General features: G+C 43.1%; 1 protein-coding gene across 4 annotated transcripts in view; it reads left to right on the forward strand.

Annotated features, from left to right (window-relative positions):
* arhgef49 (Rho guanine nucleotide exchange factor 49) overlaps positions 1-18,225 on the forward strand; it is a 60,322-nt gene that overhangs the window by 38,723 nt on the left and 3,374 nt on the right. For 3 of the 4 annotated variants that reach the window (XM_019270822.2, XM_019270823.2, XM_019270824.2), the window contains 5 exons: positions 3,195-4,900; positions 11,410-11,614; positions 12,993-13,212; positions 15,539-16,128; positions 17,912-18,057. In XM_019270822.2, coding sequence (XP_019126367.1) covers positions 3,255-4,900; positions 11,410-11,614; positions 12,993-13,212; positions 15,539-16,128; positions 17,912-18,057 — 2,807 coding nt within the window. In that variant the 5' untranslated portion in view covers positions 3,195-3,254. The remainder of the gene's footprint in view (positions 1-3,194; positions 4,901-11,409; positions 11,615-12,992; positions 13,213-15,538; positions 16,129-17,911; positions 18,058-18,225) is intronic. The other variant, XM_019270825.2, reaches the window with a different exon arrangement.

Here is an 18,225-nt window from a genome sequence, read left to right on the forward strand (position 1 = left end):
CAGAATGGACAAACCAAACTCTGGCTCTAGATAGAGGCTTTTTTTGTGATGTTCTTGGACACTTTGGTCTCTTATACAACAGGAGGTATTCAGTTGGTTGCAATCTGCAACCCCACCACTAGATCCACAACAAATCCTACATACTGGACCTTTAGGATGGTCTTCGAGTTGAAACAAATGATCTGAAATGAAAGCATGTTTCCTCCATTCTAGTTATTTTCTTTATTATCTCTGGTCATATTAGTTCATTGCGGACCGGCCAGCCCTCCGTTCTGATTTATAAAATTTGTGGAGCATGGAGAGAATGTGATGGGACACAAGCTTTAATGAGATCAGAGAGATAAGGAGGGGGCGACAGCATTTACAGTTTCATAAGTCATCAGAAGCAGTCTGCTCTGGCATGAAGCCAATGAAGTGAAGCTAACGTTGATGCAATAGCATTTAACATATAATATAACATTTTCTAGTTTTAGTAAAGATTCTCGCTGCAGTATTTTGAACTGTTTCAAGACTTTTAGTGACAGCATGCAGCACACCAGACATCAGATCTGGAAGAAACAACGGCGTGAATAAAGATCTCTGCATGAGCCAAAAGGAAAGACCTCATCTTTGACTTCATGTTGCACACCAATCATGGTGACTTCTTTAATGCACTCAAAAAATCTTTCAGGCCACTTGTGCATTTCAATTGAAAATAAAATTTCCATCCATTTGAATTATATAATTTTGATATAAATTAACTAACAAACCTAATGTGAAACAAGTAATACGATTTATGTAATAGTACTAATAAACTCAAAATGACTGCATTAATTTTTGCCATTGGGTTTGGGCAGACAAATTGGCTTTATAATAATGAATGCATAAACCTGGCTACTACTACACACATTGAGTTTATTAGTACTATAACAGGAATCTTATTACTTGTATCACATTAAGTTTATTCGTTAATTTATATTAAACTATGTAATCCAAATGGATGGAAATTTTCTATGCAATTGAAAGTCCTGCATTTTGGCCTAAACATTTTTTTGAGTGTACTATTGTAGAAAACACACTGTGTTCTTTTTGATAGGACCTAGGCCGGAGATGTCAAATTAGATTCCGATTAGGAGTTTGCTTTGGTCTGTGGTCTCAAATGTTGCACTGAGATGGAATAACAGAAAAAGGTGGGTTCATCAAAATGATGGAACATCAGCCAAATACAACAGTGTGGCTCATTAATGTGTTTTCAATAGTCTTTGGACAACAATGGAGCTCCGGGGCACAGAAGAATATATCAGGCTCAAGATCAATTCATTATTGGTTTTGGCCTTGTCATGTGATTTGTTGACAATGAGAAAAATATCCAACCTTGACTTTGGAGAATGTAAAGTCCTCTGTGTTGAAGGTATTCACTTTAGAGCAACAGATTCACGTCATTGGTTTTTGTTTTAGGCCGTCATTTAATAAGCAGCCAACAAATAGGATTTGCTATTGCTAATGCTTGTTATGTTTGAGGTTACTGATTATCTCTGATTGCGACCTTGCTTACCTCCAGGCAGGTGAGGAATGGAGATTTATCTATTACTGCAAAGCTATAGAGAAGCACGGTCTGGTTGTGTTTAGGAAGTAGGGAGCGTTTGAGTCTAAAGATGATTTGGATTTTATTATTCACCTAATGCACCTAATGAGTCCCTGTTTCATAATCGCAGTCATAATCACAGCTCTGCATTTCTGACTGTAATGTAGACAGAATATGAGATATGGGTGACGGGTATTTGGGTTGGGTGGTCGACATGCTATTTGTACTCATTACAAAGAGAGAGAGAGAGAGAGAGAGAGAGAGAGAGAGAGAGAGAGCTGCAGTACAAGCAGTACCGTCTTGCCAGTGCTCTCTCTGGCTTCTGGCTAATCTACAACTGCTGTCTGATTAGTCAGAAGGAAAGAGCAGAGCCGGCCGCCAGCGGACAGCCAAGCAGTTATCTTCATTACTGTCCCCTCAGCTTACAGCTTTCTCTGAGCGTCACACTCATTTCCTCTCTCCGTCTCATCTTTGTCTCCTTTACCACCTCCCCTTTTTTTTCTTCCTCCTTCAATGTCTGTCTCTCTTTATCCGTCTCTCAATCTCATGTTTTAATAGCTTGACAAGCAGGCCAATAATCCTTCTATTATTATTCTTGCTGCAGAGAAAGTAAAAAGAAAAAAAGCCTGAGGGGGTAGACAGGAAGCCATTTGTATAAAATGAATGTGATTATTCTGGTGAAGGAACCATGCTCTCAGAGAGTGTCTCTGCATCCAGAGCTGTGGTTATCCAATATTCCAACGTGTGTGGATTGTGCTTTCATTCTCATGGCTGAAAACCTCAAACAAATCTAAAGCCTGTGCAGTCTGAACTGTGGATTGAATACTAGTATTGGATGTGGGCTGTATTTAAAGGGTAACCTGTCTGATAACATAAGGGTATTGTGGATTTGTTGAAATCAATATCACAGTATTACCAGGAATATTTTTGTCAGGTTTTTTTTCACAGCAGCCATTTTTCACATGAAACTGGGTCAGTGCAGGTGTTTCCAATGATACTAATTAAGGTTTCATATGACCTGGATGAAACTTAATTGGTAACACTTCTGTTTACCTAGTTCATGTCAAAATGGCTGAAAATGAATGGAATTGCCAATATACTTATGTGAATCTGTGTCTGCATTTGTACATTAAAATGAATGTTACAAGTAAACGTAGAACGTTTCTATTAGAGCTAATAAAGCAGCCATTAAAGCATGGCATCCTGGGCCAATCTTTTTCTAATAGACATTACAGGCTGTGGATTTTGGAGTCGTGTAATCCATCAAGAACGTCAAGACAAGTGATTTTTCTCCACTTAAACGTAAGCATACCACAATAATGTAATATTGACTACAATTAATGCAGAATTGATATTGACTGATGACTTTTACAGCAAGTTTTAACAGCTTGCTATTCATCTTCATACTACACAGAAAGATTGGCTGCCTGGAAGTTCTGAACACAATAAAAGAGTATTAGCTGTGATGCAAAGTGATGTGTAGTAAACTGTCTAAAACCAGAAAGTGAACCTTTCATAGTGATATTGGTACAGACATAATGCTGATCCGAACACGACAAGAACATATTGGGACCATGATCACACTGTGAAAGGTTTTGATGCTAAATGTTTTATATCTTTGTCCCTGCAGGCTGCAGATCTTCGTACCTGTTGACTGTGTGTCTGAGGGTCACTCACTCAGCCCACAGCCATGCCAGACGTAAAGCCTCCACCACCATGTGACTACCCCTCCACCTCCTCCGTTGCAGCCTCCGCCGGCTCTCCTGCTGGCTGCACCTCTCCCCTCATCATAGACATGGAGCCTTGCTTCGCTAACCTCCCCCTGTCTCCTGACCCCTTATCCTCCTTCCCTCGACACAGACCCAGTGTTCCTCACTACCCGGGCTTTCAGGGGCCTCCCTACCCGCTCATGTCCAGGTGTAACAGCAGCACCCTGCTCACTAACCTGGGGCTGAGGTACTGCTCCAGCAGGCAAGGTCCTCTGGGGGTGGGTCCAGGTGAGGGGGTGGCCCCAGGCTCCTGCATTCACACAGGAAGCAACGGCAGCAGGCCTTATAGGAGTATGGAGAACCTGAACTGGAACAATGTGGCAGATTCTGGCCTGTGTGCATTCAGTGCTGCCCCCTACAGGAGCATGGACAGTGAGTTCATTTTACGCTACACCTCCTCGAGCCAGTGGTGTGGCGGGCCTCCAGATGGATCTGTGGTGGGGGCCCATGGAATAGTACCTAACCCAGAGAGCATGGCGTTTTACCCCCGACATGGGCTGCCCAGGAAGGACCTACCACTATTCCCTCAGTTGCTGTTTCCGGGTGGCGTTGACGAATGGGAAGCAAGGAAGGGCCTGAGGGAGAAACTCCGCCTCCAGAGTGCGAGGTCATCAGTTGAGACTCTGAAGCCCCTTCCATTGCGGCCTCAGGTGGCCCGAGGTGCTGCACCCATTGAACAGGAAGGTGTACATCACATGAATTCAACAGGTGCTGGGTCCAGACCAACGCGCATCACCAGCCCCCAAGAGATCAAGCAGGAGGTCTTGAGGCGCTTGCAGCTCCGGCGCCAAAACAGCAGTCCCAACCTGGCTCTCCACAGTTCGCCATCCAGCCCGAGAGTGGTTAAGACATCGTACACAACAGATAACATCGCGGGTAACAGGAGTGGATCAGATTCTGCATCTGAGCGCAGCAGACCTCCTGTGGGACGCCTTCATATCCCTACGTTTGAGGAGTTTAAGAGGATGAGGCAGAAAGAGGGAGAACAGAGCAAAGAGTCCACAGCCGGTTCTGTGGTGTCTGGAAAACCTGAGGCTGACTTGCCACAGGAAGCGGGAACATCAAACAGTGATTTACCTCCTTCGGATCGGACCGTTCCTCAGTCGAACTCCGGTGGAGGAAACAGGGAGCAGCAAGAAGAATCTGAGGGAGAAATAAGCAGAAGTGAACGGACAGAAAACAGTGGTGAAGCCCTGCAGATTGTCACCTCCTCTGAAAGACCTGTGAGCAGTAACAGCATTGCTGCTCCCACCTCCCCTCTCATTACCGGCACTTTCTCTCCAATCCGCACCGGCCCAGCTCCACGTTCACCCCTGCAGCCCCTGGCCAACTCTGCCCAGGAGAAAGCCTCAGCTGCATGCGGAGATGATGGGAGCAGCAGGCGAAGGAGGAGCCTGGAACCAGCTGGGTCGGTTCCCTTCCCGCCCAACAGGGAGAACTGGGATCGGCCCTCAAGTTGCTGCCCAGCACTCCTTCTGGAGGGGACGGACCTGTCCAGCTACGGAGCCAAGATCTATAAGATGAAGGATGGCCTTATCGGCTCTGCACTGGACCTCATTAAGAAAAGGTTGGTCTGGGAAGGGAGCAGGAGGAGAGGGAGGAGTGGGTTGTATGTTTATTAATCAGAGAAGTATTCAGATCATTTAGTTAAGTAAAACTGAATATATGACGGTATTAAAGGACTTAATCACTTGTAAAAGTCTTGCACTCAAACCTTTATGCTAGCATATTTTGCTGATCATACAATTTAATGGAAAGGCTCAAGCAAAGTACTTAAACTTACCGTATGTCCTTTACACCATTTGATTATGTGTGTATTTAACATTAACATTGCTATGTATCAGCTATTTTTCTTTCCATAAACATGACATAAAGAAACAGTTTTGATAGGATCCCTTATTTTTTTCTTATGAGAAAGCAACATATGTAGTAAGGGGATATTTTAAAGTATCTGGAGTATAATATGGAGGACTTTTACTTGTAGTTGAGTACTTGCTGCCATAACTTATGCAAAAAGTCTGAATACTTCTCCCACCACTGTCAGGATCAAAGTGGAGTTAAGTCCTTTGTGTCTGACTCCACCTATCAATACAATCCAGCTTCAGGTCGACAAATGACAACAAATAATCTCAGATTTATTTTGCTTTGCTCTGTTTTTGCATTGAGATCTGAGTATTTTATCAATAAGCATATCATTTTAAATCCAGTTCATCTTTTTGATCGTGAAATCAGATCCTGTAGTACACATCATCTGAGCCCTGTAGCAGCTTGCAGCAGCAGAGGTGTGTGTGTGTGTGTGTGTGTGTGTGTGTGTTTATCTGTAAAGTTGAATTGTGAGCAAACTTCCATGTGTGTGCTTTGTATGCGTGTGTGCGAGTCCATCTGTTTAAGGCTGCGTGCGTTGTTGTGTTATCGATTTATCTCAGTTATTGTGATAACAGCTGTCAGAGCTAACAGGGTTGGCTCTGCAGACTAGACTGTGGGCGGGAGGCTGGCATGAAGCTTGACAGACTGGAAGACTGGCACCGTCCCTACAGACTCACTGTTTCCACGTCTCTCCTCTCTCTCTGTCTTTCTGTCAGCTGTTGGCTAAATAAATGCAGACTTCACTCCACTGTGGTTCATTCTGATCAAGGACAAACAAGAGGAGGGTGTGTTTTACAGCACTATGGTGCCATTTGGGTCCAGGGCTCCATGCAAATGTAAATATTAGACCCTGAACACAGAGGAGCTACTTGATAAGGCCTGTTAAAGAACATAAACTCCACCCCCCTGCAGGCTGCAGGATGTGATAGATGGGACATATAGGACAATATCTTCCCCTGCCTGTCAGAACTCTCCACTGACTGTCGCTTCTTTGTCTGGCCTGCTAGAAGGGATGATGGATGTCTGAAGCTTTACTGCATGAAGGCAGCAGAAAAATAACTGCTGCGTGTGTGTCTTTGTATATATAAAGCTCCGAAAGTGCAGAGCTGCAGTCTTGCAGCTAAAGGTTCCATGTAGCCTATCAAATGGTAAAAATGCCCAATGTGACGTCTTCAGATAGCTTGTTTTATCTAATCAACACCATGACAAGAAGTCTACAGCTGCTAACTGCATGCTAACATGCTAACATAACGGCTATGGCTCAGGAGGTAGAGCGGGTTGTCCACTAATCAGATGATCAGTGGTTTGATCCCTGCATCCTCCAGTCTGCATGTCGAAGTGTCCTTGGGCAAGATACTGAACCCCAAATTTCTCCCTGTAAGTCGCTTTGGATAAAAGCGTCAGCTAAATGACTAAATGTAAATGTAAATGTCTAACATGCTGATGCTGAGCAGGTATGATGAGCCATCTCACAGCTAATCTAAAAATTCATGGCCATCTGTAACGGCAGCCACCCATCAATCAAAGTGGCCACGCTGTCAATTCTGCATAACTTTAAGTCTTAATATAATTTGAAAAGGTGAGTTCTATATAAATTCACCCTCAGTACAGTTGTTATGAACAGGAAAAGTATCTATAGAGACTAAAACAGTTTTTTGTACCAGGCTGTAAACATGTTTATTTCTGCTGTGAAGTTGGACATTTGAACATGGGGACTTATGGAGACTGACTCGTTCTGTAGCCAGCCTCAATTGACGTTTGAAGAACTGCAGTTTTTGGTACTTCTGGATTGGCTTCATCATCTTAACCATCTTAGCTTAGCATTTACTAACTTTTGCTACTTAGCACAAAGTACAAGGGATGCTCATGGGAATGTCATTACGTTTGAAGGTATTTGGTTTTAAACCAAACTAGCGGAACTTTGGACATGATGATGGTGCTAGATGAAAAGTCCAATGATCACCACAGTTAATGCAATTCATACTGACAAGGACGTAAATGCCTTAACCAAATATTTTCACTTTGCAATGATATACAACAGAGAAAAGCAGCAAATTCTCACATTTGAGGAGCTCAAACCAGCAAGTGTTTTGCATTTTGCTTGATTAATCACTTATATGATTTATTGTTTACCAATCATTGATTAACTGTCTCCCAGTCGATTAGCCGACTAATCATTTCAGCACTACTGCAGTTCACTTCCACAGTCCATTGTCAGCTCCAGCGGTCAACATTGTTTATCCCAAGTGGATGAATCTTTTATGTTCGAAAAGCACCCATAATGCAACACTTTGTGCACTCTCCCTGTGATTTAAATTTGACTTGAGGCCCTGTGAATGTTTTAATACTTAGAGATTTATTAATTAAACATGACCGTATTCTGTGTGATCTCTGCACCCTGAGGGATTTGACTTTCACCAAGAAGTCTCTTTTGTTTAAGCCAAACTTGCATACAAAGCATAATAAAGCTTTAGTTGCATTATTGTAACAATTCTAATTTTATTACACCTGGGAGAGTTTCATAGAAATGGAGTGAAGCACTAAAGCAGCTCCCTGATTTAATTGTATACTGCAGTAAAGGTGCACCCGGTTATGTAAAGCGTGTAGAGTGAGGCATGTGTCCCCTGTATCTATTTGTCTCTATTCGATGCACAAAGTGATAAATATATTGAATTCATGAATATATTGAATTCATTCAGTGATATATACATCAGTGAAAGTGTCAGCCAGGCTAATTTGAGTGTCACATCTTAGTGTGTTGAGCAGTGATCTATCACATACTGTGGTTTCCTGATGAATTAAGCTGCAGGTTATTACTTCCATGCATCATCCGCTGGGTGACAGCGAATACTGTGAAGGAAACGCCTTGTCCAAGTGAAACCGACCGGATGCTTTAGAGCCGTGTCCTCAAATCTGTGGTAACTCTTTCTGCCTTCTCACCACAGTGGCACCAGCTTAATTTGAACACTTTCATCTGCTGTGTTGGCTTTTTTGATTTACACGTGTACATACAAAACAGAAAAGGTTACCAGGTTGTTGTTTATGATGATGAAAAATGTGTGTGTGCTCAAGTGTGTTTAAGAGCCACAGAGCATCAGAGGGATGTTGAGAAATAATTTTTATGACATGTCCAGAAAGGGCGAGAGCTCAGAAAAGATGGTTACGTAAGAACCATTAGAATAATGAGACCTATTGTTAAGTCACCACAGGAATATCTAAAGATACATAACAGGCCAAAGTGAACTGCGTATCATAGCAGAGGTTATGACCAATTTATTGATTAGTGGATTGACAGTAAACATATAATTGTTTATAATTATTTAACCCGTAGTGAACAAATATGCAAATAGTCTCTGGTTCCTGATTCTTAAATATGATTTGATGATTTCTGTTTTCTGTCAGTGTAAACTGATTATCTTTGGGTTTTGGACTGTTGGACAGACAAAACAAACAATTTGAAGACTCCGCCACGGGTTCTGGTTTCTGTTGATGGGCATCATTACTGTGTAATTGCTACTGACATTATAAAGAATGGATGTCCTATGTGTGATCTCACCCATAGTTTTTTGAACAGACGTTTTGAAGTTCAAAATCTGTGACTTGCTGCCATGTTGGCAGTCCTGCTTCTTCCACTTCCTGGCTAATTCCTAAATCCACAAAGACGTGGCTCATTGGTGGACCTGAGGCAGGGTACTCAAATAAGCCGTCTGTAAATTCTGCATTAAGTCTTAATATGATTTGAAAACGTGAGTTCTATATAAATTCATCCTCAGTACAGTTGTCATGAATGGGGAAATTAGCTATAGAGACCAAAACAGTTTTTTGTACCAGGCATTTTAACATGGGGACTTATGGAGACTGACTTGTTCTGTATCCAGCCTCAAGTGGCCGTTTGAGGAACTGCAGTTTTTGACACAAAGCATCGGCTTCACCACAGCCACAGAGGTTGATGCCTGACCATCACTTGAAAATATAAATCATAATGTTTATTACCTTAGAATGAGACTTTTATATCTACAGATGCCGCCATGTTTCAACAGAAGCCCAGAATGCACAAACCAAACACGTGCAGCTACTGGTGTTTCTCTTTCACACTCGGAACAGAGGTTGTAATCTGCAATTACAACACTAGATGCCACTAAAGCCTACACACTGCTCCTTTAAAACAAACAATAGGACTAAGAGGCTGGGAGAGGACAAAGAAAATGCAAACAGTACATTGAGGGCACATGACAAGAAATTCGAGAGACGAAAGAGGCAATCACATACAAGCGCAGGAGCTAATATCACCAAATCTCATATGTATGTATAGCCAACAGTAGACCCACCTGCTCCTGAGACTAACCACCCCCCTCTTCTATTACATACACCACTTTGGAATTCAAAGAAGTCAATATTTCAGGAATTTACAGCCTTTCTTTCATTCTGAGAGCCAGACGTTGTTGAGACTCTATTATGTTTTCTGACCCCAGGGCCCATTAAACCTGCTGAGGCGATAAAGAACCACAAACAGCTTTAATTTGAGTAAAAATATAATCATCTGTAAAAGTGCTGTTACATAGGTTTTTATTTTCTTGCAGTGATATTATATTTTATAGTCATGTCTGTTGGACTGTGAAGCTCACCAGTGAATGAAAAACAAAATCAATATACTGTATACAGTTACTATATACAACTGTACATTACCTACCCAGCACCAAATAGTAGACTGGTGAAGAAGATGGAGCATTGATCTTAAAGAACCAGATATTTTCTGGAGTTTGTGGAGATATCAATATCATTTCTATGACGAGAGATGTGGAGGACAGAAGACATAAGTTAATAAAAAGGTTGATTGTATTGGATGCTATTTATGTTTGTCATGTTATGGTTACTGTACAGTAATTAAGCTTTACAAGCAGTAGTGAATGATTTGCCATAACAGGCTACATAGTTGCTCCTGCTCTACCCTCTGATTGGTGGAGGTTGTGCCTACAGCCTGAGAAGAATACCTGCATGCAAAATTAAAAATCCAATTTAATGGTAATATATTATTTGCTAGATTCATATACTATATGGATATTTATAAAAACATAAAAACATTTTGTATTTATTTATTTCTTTTAAAACCAAACCAAAGCTTAAAGGGGATTGGATGTTGGGCCTCTATCCATTTGAATCCAACAAATGATTAATCAGGTTGCTTTTTGCCTGTTGGATGTTCATCATGTCAACTTTAAAAGCATTATTATGTCAGAAGTGTGTGTTGTGGTGTTTCTCTGTCGCCCCCACGTGGCCAAAAAAAGAATCAATTCAGCTTTAGATAAAGTAGACAGACTGGTCTGATACAAACTTAGAATCTTTGGCATTTTTGTTGGGCTTTGTTGGACAGTGGGTAGAGAGATAGGACAGGAAATGAGGCGGGAGAAAGAGAGAGATGGGTAATGACTTGCAGCAATGGTCTCTGGCCAGATGCAAGTCAGGCACATTGTTGTTCATGGTCAGCATCTTACTCTGAGTGTGTGTGTGTGTGTGTGTGTGTTTGTGTGTGTGTTTGCAGGCATGCATTTGTGGTTTGTGTGCATCATGGATGTGTGCATTTCAGTGTAGCAGCACAGTGTCTTTGTGGGCTGTCTCACATGCTGGCTGTGTGCTGTAAGAATGGATCCTCATTTATCAGACAAAGGAATGAAGGAAATGTTGGTGATGTGTTGGTGTGTGCTTGTGTGCAGGCAGTGTCCCTGTGGTCCAAGGGTTCAGGTGTTAATGTCCACTGATGTTTCTAATTGCTCCAGAGGAGGGGTCGTGGGTGGGGGGTTAGGAAGAGAAGAGAGGCATTGATCTGGGTGTTAGAGGGATGATGGAGGAGGAGGAGGAGGAGGAGGAGGGTGGGATACAAGAAGACACAGCAGGAAGCGGAGTGGCATGTGAGCTAGAGGCGGAAGAATGATGTGGAATGAATGACAGAGATGCTGTAAGGAGAAGAGAGCTCTGCCAGAATTATAATTTCTAACCTCCTCCCCTTCCTGTTCCTGCATTTTCTTTCTTTCTCCTTTGACTTTCCCCTCTTTCTCCACTTCCTTACTCCCCCCCCCTCCTGCTTCTCTGCCTCCCATTCTTTCTCTCTCCCTCTCCTTTCCATCCCCCCCCAACCATGTCCCTCCCTTTCATCCCCCCCTCTCTCCCTCCCTTCTCTCCATCCGTACCGCCGTCTCCTCCTCTCTCCACCAGCTGCAGTGCAGAGATCTCAGCCGAGGCCCCCGTCAGGCTGTCAGGTGACCGGGACGGAGGCTGTGACATCACCGCCCCCTCGACTGACTGTCAGCCCTCCGCCGTTGCCATGGCAACGTCGGCAACGGCCTGCGGAGCCGAGGCTGGCGACGAGACGCCTGCAGGAGGAGGAGGAGGAGGAGGAAGAGAGGAAGCAGGAGAATGCGTAAGGATTCTTTTTTTTCTTCTTTCCTCTTTTTGTGTCTTAAATGTATAGTCTGTGTGGTGTTCACTCGCCGCTTTTCACCGCTGCTTCGTAGTGTACAAAAACACATAGATCTGTTGGTATTCAATGATGCAAGCAAGGGGACTGCGACACACACACACACACACACACACACACACATGCACATCACTCACACATCCTGATGCAGCGGTATTTGTTGAGACAAGAACGAGCGTGCAGTGCTCCGTCTTCCAGCAACAACATCGACGGCTGACGATGCAGTAAAAAGAGGATCGAGCCCCCCCTCCGAGCAGCTGGCTGCTGGTAACTCAGCGCTTCATTCCTTGCTCTCTGCATGGCACCACTCCGCTGGCTGGCTGCAGCTTGACACCAGCCTCAGCTGCAGCCAGCATTGTGCTCCCTCTCTCTGTGCATCTGCAGAACAGAGGAGCCCGGACTGATATGGAGTCACAGCTTGCTTGCTTTCCTACAAGGCTGTAGGTGGTTTAGAGAACAGATGTCGAGGTGCATTCGCTTCTTGCTTTTGGCTTTGAATCCACAATGGAGCCTGCCTCTGCATTCCCAAATTAAGGGCTGCAATTTGATAATTCAGCGGATCATGAATTATTCTCCTTCATTTCACCTGACTGCTGCAAGCTCTACATCACGTCGTCTTTTGGTACAGAGCGATGGAAACCTTTCTGCGCCGTTCAGTCATGTGTAGCTGTTAGTTGTCAGAGGACTGTCAACAATAAGGGGAGGTAATCCTTGATGTAAAGCCAATATTTGCAAATGCATTGGATGTGGGTGATGCCTCAGGGGTGAGGAGTTGCATGTCATAGCGATGATGACCTTTGAACTTTCCACCTTAGGTCAATCTCAGGGGTTTAAGGGAGCTTAGGGTGATTTTTAAAGCCACGTGAGGAGTGTCCGTCCAGAATGCTGCAGCGTGTCGGGGAATTCCTCGTTTTACCTCTAAAAAAAACAGGAGATGCTTTGAATTGTCACTCAGGGGATGTTATCTTATCTTCAAGGCTGGGCAGCTCCAAGATGTGATCAGAGCTGATTTTTGGATGTGTGGCCTTGTTGTGTTTAGAGACTTGGCAGGATTAGTGCTGCATCTCAGTATGAAATTTGGATTCTTGTCAGTTCTACAAGCGGAGATCAGAGTGATAACCGAGACTTGTTGTGTAATGATGTAATGACGGCGAACATGGCGACACTGTGCATGAAAACTCACAGATACACAAGCTGTGATTTCTCTCTTATCTTCATTCTCACCTTATCTCCTCAGAGAGTTGTGCCCTTTTTTTTTCTTCTTCATCTGTTGCTATAGCAACGTGACCGTTTGATTGACACACGTGTCCTTCCAAACCAGCAGCACACCGGTCTGGGCTGCAGGCGCTCCAGCTCGGACGCAGCCTATGAGCTGGCTGAGACGGTGAGGGCGCAACGCGAGTGCCGTCTCCGGCCCCACTACAGCGACCCCATGCCAGCAGACGCCTCAAAGCGCAAACAGCTGGAGATGAAGATCGCTGCCGCCGCCCGACTCCACAGCCACCGCAGGGACCGCGACAGAGACCGAGACAGAGACAGTGGTGAGTACATGATACAGGTGTGACAGGTCTGTAATCTGTCATATTTTCATAAAACTAGAAATCATTCAGTAGGAAAATGATAATTTTTCATCTACAACAAAACTCACGGACAGTTCTGCTGATTGGCTGCTAGTTAAAAATAAGAATGACTTCTGCTCAAATAGTGAGTCATTGTGACTGAAACACCACATACTGGTGAAACTTTGCAGAATTGCAGGATGCTGGTCTGTCCTTGTGGTTTTCAGTTGAACAAGGCACCTTAAGAATTTTGAGGTTTATGTCAAGCAACCAAAACAATGCGGAAACCACTTATAAGAAAAGAGTTTGACAAATGAAAAACAGACAGAAAAAAAAACTGCTTTACAGAAAATTGTGGAAAATTCCCAGTGGAAGACAAGCTGTTGATGGAAAGATGGAAATGAGTGTCACCTATGCATGACATGAAAAAAAAGAGCTCATGGCAAATGAGCTCTTTTTGTCATGTAAGGTGTTTAATGGTACCATTAGTTCTTTCTTTCCATCAAACTTTACTGAAATCTGCCTTAAAGACTACTCCGGTGATCTTTTACTACATTTCACATAATTCTACTTGTTAGCATCTTTTTGTTAGATCCTCCTCCCTATGTCAAGTTAGTAGCACCTCATGGCACCAGAGATGTAAACCGAACATGTAAATTGCTTTATAAATGATACATTTTTATCACGCGATCCATGATTCAATAGGCAACCGATCATTCCATTGAACTCTATGAAAATCTGTTTTAAAGGGTACTCCTGTGATCTAGTACTGCACTTCCCATAATTCAACATGTAAGCATCTTTCCCTCTGTCAAGATTGTAACGCATGTGAAGCTAAAGCTGAGATAACTGATGAGATCACTCATGTGTAAAAGTGAGAGTGCCCATTTAAGTGGTTTCTAATTAAGATATGCTGCTTCAAAAAACAAACACAAAGGTCTAAAACATCAATTTCCTTGGCAGAGGTAGGAATTGATTTGTCATCTCACTGTTCTCACGTCAGACATTTCCAATTTGTCTTTATTATAATTCTATAATTATATTCCCATTCACGGGGTGCAGGTTTAGCTCAGTTAGTAGAGCAGCCGCCCCATGTACAAAGGCTCAGTCCTTGCCGTGGCAGCCAAGGGTTCAAATCCGACCTGTGGCTCTTTCCCACATGTCATTCCCCATCTCTCTCTCCCCACATTTCCTGTCACTCTTCAGCTCTGTCTACACAATAAAGGTCAAAAGAGGCCAAAAAAATATCTTAAAAAAACAAAAACATTCACCTACTTTCATTCAGAGTATCTTATCAAAGCATCTTAGCGTACTTACACGCTGGTATGGAGTAATCATAAAACAAGTTTGACCCCAGCTTTGTATTGGGTGTTAATGCTTCCTTGATTTGGAGATCTACATCCATCCCATTTGTTCATAAAAATAATTAGAATTAATATAATTACAGAACTCCATGTCCTCATTACATCTCCATTACCTCTTCAGGGAGAGAGAATTACCTGAAATTGTGAATGAACCTCCATCTAAGCCCGCTGTTTCACACTCCAACACACAAAATGAATGCTATGAAAGCTGCATTTGCTTTGTTTTAACATCTCTTATACAACTTAGTCATGGCTGCATGAATATTTTGGCCTTTGCACCCAGTCCTCACCTCCCTGACAAACACACACACACACACACACACACACACACACACACACACACACACACACACACACACACACACACACACACACACACACGCACACACACAGTTCCCCTGCTAATTCCATGCTCTTCCCTGTCAACAGAAGCTCTTTGACACTGGAAGCTAGCCACGGGATGTCATTCGATATGGCATATGCTAATGTGACCTTGTTGCTCTCTCCAGTGGATAAAAGGAATACTGACTTATAAAACAGTTTTTTTCCTCACTCCCTCCCAAAAACAAGGTGGTTTGATACATATTTCACACTTCATAATGAAGCCAGTGTTTGAATGTCTGTCTTAGCAGCTCAGCAAACAAATATAGTCTCTGTGCACAATAGTATTGACGTGCATGTGGAGAAAGGTTAAGTCCTTGACTGAAGGGTTAGGCATCTAATTATTGGAGAAAGATGATATCTATAATAGTTTCTTCACTTTGACATGACCAGTAATGACTACTCCAGATTAAATGAGCGTTCATTAAAGAGGCTGCCATTAAGTCTGTTTGTGTGTGTGTATGTGTGTATGCATGCAGTGTGAATAACGCTGACATCACAGAGTAAATCCATAAACATTGTAAACACTGATGATCTGATCATGTCCTCTTCCCTCTCCTCAGCTCCGGCAGCCATTCGTGGTCGCTCTGAGCCCCCTGGTGAGGAGCGCCAGGCGGGTCTCGGCGTGACTCGGTCCGGGCAGCATCGCTGGAGCACCATCAGCAGCCTGAGTGCCGACAGTGGAGTGGTGGGCCTCAGTGATGAGCGGGAGGAGGAAGACAGTGAGCCTCGCCGGTACCGCAGAACCCGGGGAGCCGAGGTGGAAAGGGTAGACAGCGGCATTGGCCCGGGTCTTTCCCGCACCTGGAAGAGACCATCTGCCTCCCTCAGAGCCTGGGAGGCCCAAAGACCCTGTCCAGACTGTGGACTGAGGGACGGGGCCTCCAAAGAGCGAGGAGAGCGTATGTGTGAACGTTGCTCCAAGCTGCGCACAGAGCGCAAAGAAGCCATCTTGGAGTTTTTGAACACAGAGTCAAGCTACGGCGAGGACCTGCGGATCATCAAGGAGGAGTTTTACTGCCCCATGCAGAGTGCTGGGCTGCTGACAGCTGAGCAGCTCACTGTGGTGTTTGGTAACGTTCAAGAGCTGATAGACGTCAACGACCGCTTCACTGAACACCTGCAGGACAGCATCGACCAGGCCTTTGACCAGGTGACCTATTCTCTCTCTCTCTCTTACACACACATAAAAGTTAAAAGACCAGGTTGTAAAATTTAGTTGGTGATTGCAACCTCCTTGCCTCACCCTCTTATTTTTGATATTTCTTTTCCTGAGATGGTAACAGAATGTTCTGCCTTACTCTGACTCTTATTGGTTTACCCTAATCCCTAATTCTACTTCTGATGCTTAAATCTAACAAACCTGACCAATGAAGGCAACAAGTACTAGCCAGTCAGAGTAGGGCAGGTCATTACTTTAACACCCTGGGGAAAAGAGGGGAAACTACAAAAGACATGATAGGCTTTATCTAGAGCCAGTGATTAGTTTGTCCATTCTGGACAGACAGAAACATGATGGTTCAACATGGTGGACAACAAGAGACCCACAGAGTACATTTTAGCAAAAAAAAAAAAAAAGAAGAAAAAATAACAGTTATTATTTCCAGGTGATTACACACTAATAAAACATGATTATACAGTTATTCTGTAAGTAAAATAGTCTGTTAATACGGCCCCCTGAATCTTACATACTGGACCTTTAAACAAGGTGGTCCATTTTCAAAGCTTAAGCTTTAATAACCCACTAGTTCTACATCAGTCACCTTCAGGGTCACATTTATAAAGGCATAAAATGTCATTGTTTCCTCTGCGTGCAATGCAACACCATTAGAATTGGTGAAATATAATTTAACTTCTTACATCCAGTAGTTCTAGTTGTTGTTGTACGAAGGGCAGAGAAAACTCAATAGTCCTTTTTCACAGCAAAAATAGTAGGATCAGCACAGCACCAATCATACTAATTAAGGTTCAGTTCTTAATTAGTATCATTGGTAACACCTGTGTTGACCCTACTATTTCATGTCAAAATGGCTGCTGTGAAAAGGTTCTGTTGAAACAGTAATTACAGGAGTGTGAAGTGTTATGAAAGGATGTACTTCACCTCCTGTAACAGAACAATGACAGTTTCAATCATAGAAGCTTGTTTTACATTTTCTCTGTCAAAACGAATTTTTCAGGAGAGTGAAAGTTCATTCTTGACCTTGGGAACAGTAGCTGGCAAATCAAGAACGGCCCTGGAACAGCTACCAAATGGACCTTGTGGTGTGATTGTTTGGTCAAGTGATGTTTCCAAGGTTGAAAGTGAACTTTCAGTCTCTATCTTCAGGTCAGTGTGGACAAAAAGTCCTTAAAGTACTCAGAAAACATTGTTTATAAGCTCCAGCTGATAATGATTGTTAAATACAATGAAAGCTCTACGACGTCTTCTAAATGGACCATGTGCTTCAATTGTTGTGTCAACCAGTTCTTCTTGACCATGATTTGTCCATGACTAATTCCTGGAATATGTCTGCTCCTCTCACATAAAACTCTTCTGGTTGAAACGCTATATCTTCATTGCACCTCTTTGCAGTATGTTAGTCACTCTTTTGCTTTGTCATGCCTGCTGCTTCACTGTTCACCTGAAGGCCACTTACGTTTACTGTCGCAATCACTTGCTGTTCATGAAGTATTGCGTAAGAGCCACCTCTGCATTAAACTGTAGCCTCTGAGGCTGAAGTTTTGCTGTGCTTAGCTTAGTGTATCCTTGTGGGAAAATATATGGGCCAATTATAAACTCTGCATTAATACAATTCTTGCTGGTGGTTGTGCTAATGTTACTGTACCAGCAGATCTTTAGAAACAATAACAGTGATTTGTCATATTGTCTTCCAGTGCACAACATAAATGAGCTAAACATTGACTTGACCGTTTTCTCTCATGTGGTTTGACCTCAGGGAGATGACGATCTACTGACAGTGTACATAGGAGAAATTTTTCTGGAGTTCGTCAACATGCTGCCTGCCTTCCAGACCTACTGCCTGCAGCAGTCTACCTCGGTCAACATGCTCAACACACTGGAGAAAGAAAAAGAACTGCTCAGGTACTTCTTCCAGCCTGCATGATGGAAATGTTACTTGGGGAACTTTCTCCAGTTCCTGCCACGACTGTTCTGTATAATTCGTAATGGAAAAGACAGTGCGTTATCACTTATTCAGAAGACATTCTATTTTGAGAGCAGAGCTGCAATGATTCACATTTTTGTGACAGA

Source organism: Larimichthys crocea, chromosome XVII, assembly GCF_000972845.2.
Source record: "Larimichthys crocea isolate SSNF chromosome XVII, L_crocea_2.0, whole genome shotgun sequence".
NCBI lineage: Eukaryota > Metazoa > Chordata > Actinopteri > Sciaenidae > Larimichthys > Larimichthys crocea.